A 7,500-nucleotide genomic window follows, 5' to 3' on the forward strand; every position below is an offset into this window, starting at 1 on the left:
GAATAGTATTCAAGTCCAAGTCGAGTCGCAAGTCATGCCGAATTTTATCAAGTCAAGTCTGAAGTCATTAAAATCATGACTCGAGTCTGACTCGAGTCCAAGTCATGTGACTCGAGTCCACATGTCTGGTATATACCCCCTTCTAATTCCAGCACACACACACACACACACACACACAGACTCCCAGTATTCCCCGAGAGTGTGAGTGTGCACCAGCAGAAGCAGCAGTGGCAAGCCACAGGCTTGAGCTGCAGGTCTGGTGTCCCGTGCGGTGCGGTGCGGTGGGGTAGGGTGCGGTGCGGTGGGGTAGGGTGCGGTGCGGTGGGGTAGGGTGCGCTGCGCTGCGCTGGCTTGGACGCCAGCCCTCTATTCCGCCTTCAGCCTAAATAAGCGTGAGGCTGCAAGGCGGCAGCAGCAAGCGGCGGGCACTTCCCAAGCGGCTGGCAGCGGACGCTCCGCCACGCCACCACGCCACACCGCCTGCTGCCGAGACGAGATATTTGGACGCGCGGGATGCAGAGGGAGGGCGGGCGAGCTCGGAGGACCGCCGACTGGCACGGGCCGGCCCTCGGCTCCGCGCGCCAATCCTCTCATTCCTGCATAAGGGGGAGGGGGCACGGGGAGGCTGGGTTGGCACGTGGGGCACAGGCGAGAGGAGGGGGAGGGGAGGGGGGGTGGGAGGGGAGATCTGATGGCGAATTTGGCCGAGTGGGCGTGTAGCGCGGGCGAGGGCTGGCGACAGACGCAGGAAAGGGAGATGGCAGACGTGCTGCGATTGTCTGCTGTGAAAAGAAAAAGAGAGAGGGTGTGTGTGCGTGTGTGTGTGTGTGTGTGTGTGTGTGTTTATGTTTAAGCCTGCATGCATGTGTTTGTAGGTGTGTGTGTGTGTGTGTGTGTGTGTGTGTATTTATGTCTAAGCCTGCATGCATGTGTTTGTAGGTGGGTGTGTGTGTGTGTGTGTGTGTGTATTTATGTCTAAGCCTGCATGCATGTGTTTGTAGGTGGGTGTGTGTGTGTGTGTGTGTGTGTGTGTGTATTTATGTCTAAGCCTGCATGCATGTGTTTGTAGGTGTGTGTGTGTGTGTGTGTGTATTCATGTTTAAGCCTGCATGCATGTGTTTGTAGGTGTGTGTGTGTGTGTGTGTGTGTGTGTGTGTGTGTGTGTGTGTGTGTGTGTGTGTGTGTGTGTGTGTAGCTGGCAGGGCCAGGGCAAGGCTTCGCTTGGGGTTCCCTTCTGTGGAGTGGCTTTAAGCCTCCCCGAGACTTTCATGTCCCACCGCTCACAGGCTCTAAATCCTCCCCAGGCAGCCATCCCCTCTCTCCCTCTCTCTCTCTCTCTCTCTCTCTCTCTCTCTCTCTCTCTCTCTCTCTCTCTCTCTCTCTCTCTCTCTCTCTCTCCCTTTTCTCTCTCTCCCTCTCTCTCAATATCTCTTTACCCCTCCCCTCTCTCTCTCCATCTCTCTCTTTCCATCTCTCTCTCTCTCTCTCTCTCCATATCTCTCTACCTCTCCTTTCTCTCTCTTTCATTTTCTATCTTGCTCTCTTGCTCTCTCTGTCCATCTCTCTTTCCTATCTCCATTTCTCTCTCCCTCCCCATTTTTCTATTTCTCTCACTACACTCCCTATTGTTTTTCTCCTTTTTTTCTCACTCTCTCAATCTATCGTTTTTCTCTGATCTCTTCTGTTTTTACTGCCTTTCACTTTAACTCGTGTCTCTCCTGCTTCATCTTGTTGTTTCTATTTTTAGTCCTTTTTATTTTTTATTTTTATTTTTATTTCTTTTCCCCCTCTTTCCCCCCATCTCCTCTCTGTGGATAGGCAGTGATGATGATGATGGCTCAAGAGTCCTGCATTCAAAAGGAAGGGAGAGAAGGGCCTGGTTTAAGTCCGGACTATAGACATTTTAACAGCCACCGCTTAATGGGATTAAAGAAAGTTTCTCCTCTCTCATTTTGTGTGTGTGTGTGTGTGTGTGTGTGTGTGTTTTGCTATGTGCGTGACACCACTGTACCTCTCCTCCTGAGCGTGTGTGTGTGTGTGAGTGTGTGTGTTCGTTCTCTGTCTGTGTGGGGGAACCGGGTTCCGTGAGTCAGTCGTGAATGACAGAGTGCTTTGTTATTAAGGTGAATGATGGCTAAAGCTAAATAAATTAAAGCCATTATTAGTGATAGTTTTAAAACGCGTGCCGCATGCGTGCCCAAGGGGGCCTCCCGTAAGACTAAAGAGAGGGGGAAGAGGCCAAAGAGAGGGGAATGGCAGAAAGATAAATGAACGCTTTGTGTGAAGTATGAACAGAAATAATTGCTCTGCTCCTCACTTGCTTAATGTTTAATATGACATAATTCATTTTTCCTCTGCTGTCTGTGTGTGTTTGTGTGTGTGTGTGTGTGTGTTTGTGTGTGTGTGTGTGTGTTTGTGTGTGTACTGTTTGAGTCTCCTGCATCCTATAGGTTTCTCACTCACATAGCTACAGTACAGTGGAGTGGACAGAGAGATGGGAGAGAGAGAGAGAGGGAGAGAGAGAGAGGGAGAGGGAGGGAGAAAGAGAAAGGCATAGTCAGAGAGTGAAAGTGGAATAAAGAGAAAGAAAGGATGAGAGAGAGGGAGAGAAAGAGGGAGAGTGCTTTGTGTGTGGATAATGGCTTTTGCATTTACAAACAAAATGTACACCCAAGCAATTGACCTCAGAAACGGCATCTATTGACCTTGACATAAATACACCAAAGTCATTTTCAAATGAGCGAAAGCATCATAAAATAACATCACAAACGTTGCTCCGCAACACATTCTCTGTTTTTATTATTATTATTATTATTTTTATTATTATTATTATTGTTATAAGTAGCATTTAGTTGATTAGCCCATTATCTTCCCCATGATTAAATAATCATACCTACCATTACAGTTTCGGTCAAACAGATACATGTATGGTATAAAGACAAGAGTTTCAGTGAAAAAAATAAAATAAATATATATATATATATATATATATATATATATATATATATATATATATACTGTATATACCCGCTGCTTTAAAGACAGAACAAATTAGTTAAGCTCAAAGAGAATCTCCAAACCCCCGAGTGTAAAATATGTATATTTTTTCCATTAGCCTATTTGAGTTATTGCTCTCAATTATATAAATTATGCTGCTAACCAAGCGTTTAATTGGACATTTGTTAATGAATTATTAATTTGTTAATATGTCGAACATGGTTCTTTTTTATTTGTTTTCTCTTGCTTTACACATTTGTTGAAAATCAACATTCACACTAACATTTATTTTGTTCCCTAATTGTTTCACAAATCATATTTGGGGGTAATTTTTATTTTTGGACCATTTCATGTGTGTATGTGTGTTATTGTTAGTCTGTCTGTGAATGTGTAGCATAATTCTTTGCTTAGAGGAGTGATTAATGATTAACACATGATTTGCAATAGAGACAAAGAGCCTAAATCATTCACTCAATTTAATTTCCTACAGTATACTCAAGACCACACAGCTCATTCTCCATATCTCAACATTTTCACTTCTTTATTGTTTTACTTTTTTATTCAAATGTACACGTCGTAGAAAGAGCTTGCGGCATCAGTGTAAGTCAGGTCAGAGACACTACAGAACAAATTCTCACTGTATCACTTTAAACTCATTTTCTTTTTATTAATTTCTCATCATCAACCTGCCTGTCTATATTAATAATTCACAGCATCATGGCATTGTGTACAGTATCTATTCAACTTTATTGTCAAATTATTATTAGTATTATTATTATTATTATTATTATTAAACTAATGTAGTGTTCATATAACTTTAAATCACTTTGGACAAAAGCGTCTGCCAAATAGCATCAACATCAAGACAAGATGGAGTATATATATTATCCACGGCAGTGGGCAGTGAGAGGGAGTGGGGTAGGAGGGCTGGTGGCGGGGGGGGCGGGGGCATTTGGGCCAGTGATACCCCATCACGGGGCATATGTCAGGGCCATTAGGAGCTCTGGGCTCTGTAGCCCCAGGCCCTCATCATAGAGTAATGACGGCACGGCTCAAGACAAATGAGCCTGACTGGATAGCCGCTACGTCTGGGCCAGATCTGGCCCTGAACTGGCCTGGCCCCGGTGAGCCTGCTGATGTTTGTGACCTCCTCAACAATGTATAGACCCTTTCAACAATAAAAACAAAAACAATGCTTGAACGTTCTATTTGGTTCCCAATCTACTTCCTCTGCATTAAGATAACATATGATGCTGATAATGGAACTCTCTTGAAAGAGTCTATACGTAGCCCCATATGCTGGGATGTGGGATACGCTGCGGGACAGTGCTGGCTGGGGTTGGTGGTGCTCAGCTGTGCTAGAACATTAGAACTTCCTCCTGGTGTTTTCTCTTCAGAGATCTTTTTGGAACTGTTGTGTTATTTTCTGTTATTTCTTTTAGATATTTCTTTTGTTCTGCTCTTCCGTGCTCTTGTGGTCTATTGAATTATTTTGCCCTTTTGTTCTACAATTTTCCAGAATGTGTTCCTTTGTTTTTTTTTGTGTCTTTTTTTCCCGTCATCGCTGTTTTGTTGTGGGGCTGTCCTGTGTGCACACGCTTAAAGACGAGCAACAGAGACAGATGGAAAGAGAGAAAGACATGTACAAATTTAGATGTAGAAGGAGAGAGGGGAGGGGAAGCAGAGAGACTGGGAGCCCTCTGCTCCTCTCCTCTCTTCTTCTCTCCTCTCCTCCTCTCCTCTCCTCTCCTCTCGCCCCTCTAACTGACACGGGAGTGCGGAGACACCTGATCCTGTGAGACGCACGGGGGGAGTCTGAGACCGCAGCGCCACTGACACACACAGCCCACAAATCGCCTCATAATCCTCCTCAGACAAAAAAAAAAAAAAAAACACACACACACACACACACAGGCCGCATTAAGTCACGGCAGGGCAAGGCAGGCAGACAGGAAGTCCAGCGCTTAATTATTTAGTGGCGGAATGCAAGGATGGCCTCCCCCCTCCTGCCGTCGCCCGTCGTCCACAGAGGAGCGCCACGCCGTCAGCCTTCGGCCCCCCGGTCCTGCTGCCGCCACCGCCATCATCTCCTCATATTCTCTAATGCAAAGAGTAAATGGCAGCTTGTCAATAAAAGGCCTTTTATATCATTTATTACCATACGCGTCCACTCTCCTGTACAGGACAATTTGGATGACAGTTACGGCATTGTTTCACTTTGTGTTAGCGCCGCGGTACAAATGGGGCCGACGCAGGCTCCGAAGGGGCTGACTGTTAAAATGATTGAAGTTTTTTCTTTCTTTTTTTTTTCTTTCTGTCTTTCTCTTTTTCGTTCACTCGTTCGTTCATTCGTCGTTCGTTCGTTCTCTGTCTCTTGGCCTTTATCTTATTTATTTATTTATTTATTTATTTCCCCCCATTTTTTATGAAAGTTGCACGTTTCTTAAACAGACTAAGAGTGCCCCCTTCAGTCCAACGGTGGAAGTGTTCTCCTGAGTGAGTCACGGAGAGGCAGAGGGCTTTGTGCTGGAGCGTTTGTGTTGACCGCGCATTGAGTGATTTAGTATTTTTAATTAAAAAATAACACAATGAAGATCCATTGCTTGTGTCAGAGATACACTCATTTAGGGACGCGTTTAGAATGAATGGACAACCATAAATATGTCCTGTGTGAGGGGTGAAAAAAACTATGTGTTTATTGATTTTCACTCGATTTAAGGACATTCTTATCAGACATTTGTTGTCTTTATTTGACACATTTCTGTCTATGCGTTGGATAAAAATTAAGCCACAATGAATGATGTTTTCACTTTATATCTTCAGTTTCTATAGATTAACCAAGTAGCCCTTCATTTTACCTAATTAGATTTTTTTTTTTACTGACTTCCCCCTTATCATTTGTAACTAATATATATTTTGTGCAGGCATAATTCAGTGCCTGTAAATTGCTGTGCGTCGGAGTAAATAATTACACATTAGGAGTATTTACCCCGCATTGCTCGGCAGCAGGAGACGCGTTTCGCATGGTAATCTCTGTCAGGGACAACCTCATGGCCGCTTGCTCTCGTTCTTTACTCACTGGCGTTTAGCATGCTCGACAGAAGAAGCGTTCGCTTCACCCAAACACTCTCCTCCTGCGTTCTGAAAACACTGATCTGTGTTTGGGTTCAGAGTGAGAGAGGGTGGCAAGCATACTGAACGTCTGTCCCAGGTAGACACGTGTTCGCAGTGTCCGACATCCCTAACTCTGAAGCTCCAGCATGGAGATGGACACTAGGTGCGGAGTGGGCTGGACTGTGTGACGGCACAACAATTGAAAACAATGTAGCATGTAGAAACTGTTTTGTAAATATTCTTTATGGTTTAAGACTTGATTTTTCCATTTGCTAAAAAGGAAAACAAACAAAAAAATTGGTTTCTAGTTTATTCTAGTCGCATATATTTGTGGATTATTGTCACATAGTAAAAGCCAACTAATTAGATAGATAGATAGATAGATAGATAGATAGATAGATAGATAGATAGATAGATATACTTTATTGATCCCTAGGGGAAATTCAAGGTTCCAGTAGCATACAGACAACACACACACACACATTCAATAACAGCAGAAAAAGTAATTAAAAGTATATAATATAAAAAACACAACTAAGCAATAAGGACTGTAGAAGATAAAGAATATACTAAATATACAAAATACAAATTATACTAAATAAAACTTAATCAAAATCAATTCTAAAAAACAGTATCCACATAGTGTGAATAATCAATCAGGTGCGCTTGCAATGACTGAAGCAGGGACTGAGTGAATCTTAACCACTATTCATGAAAACATATTGCATTACACAAGCATTGCACACTGTCCATTATCATATTATGTAGGAATGTAAACTAAATATGCAGTCATTATTAATGACTGTAGTCAAAAACCATTCATATTTTTTCTAAGTTTAAGTATATATACTCTTTTGATCCCGTGAGGGAAATTTGGTCTTTGCATTTATCCCAATCCGTGAATTAGTGAAACACACACAGTGAGGCGAAGCACACACTAATCCCGGCGCAGTGAGCTGCTTGCATCAACAGCGGCGCTCGGGGAGCAGTGAGGGATTAGGTGCCTTGCTCAAGGGCACTTCAGCCGTGCCTACTGGTCGGGGTTCGAACCGGCAACCCTCCGGTTACAAGTCCGAAGTGCTAACCAGTAGGCCACAGAGTACTTCATGTAAGTTTGTGAACAATATGTCTGGGGTAACTTTTAGTGACAGTGTGTGTGTGTGTGTCTGTCTGTGTATGTGTGTGTGGGTGTGTGTGTGTGTGTGTTTTCTCTAGGTCTCGAGCCTCACACTGACTACAGTTTTGTGTTGGAGGCCTGCACTTCAGTCGGCTGCAGAGCAAGCCAGCCCTCTACGGGTCGCACACTACAGGACGCACCAGCAGGTAATACACCCACACGCACACGCACACACACACACACACACACACACACACACACACACACACACA

The 7,500-nt window shown here is 43.9% G+C and overlaps 1 protein-coding gene across 1 annotated transcript in view; it reads left to right on the top strand.

Annotated features, from left to right (window-relative positions):
* ush2a (Usher syndrome 2A (autosomal recessive, mild)) overlaps nucleotides 1–7,500 on the top strand; it is a 302,735-nt gene that overhangs the window by 224,750 nt on the left and 70,485 nt on the right. Inside the window, 1 exon segment of the mRNA XM_042073212.1 lies at nucleotides 7,327–7,434. Within this exon segment, the coding sequence (XP_041929146.1) occupies nucleotides 7,327–7,434 (108 nt within the window).

This window comes from Alosa sapidissima, chromosome 19, assembly GCF_018492685.1.
Source record: "Alosa sapidissima isolate fAloSap1 chromosome 19, fAloSap1.pri, whole genome shotgun sequence".
NCBI lineage: Eukaryota > Metazoa > Chordata > Actinopteri > Clupeiformes > Clupeidae > Alosa > Alosa sapidissima.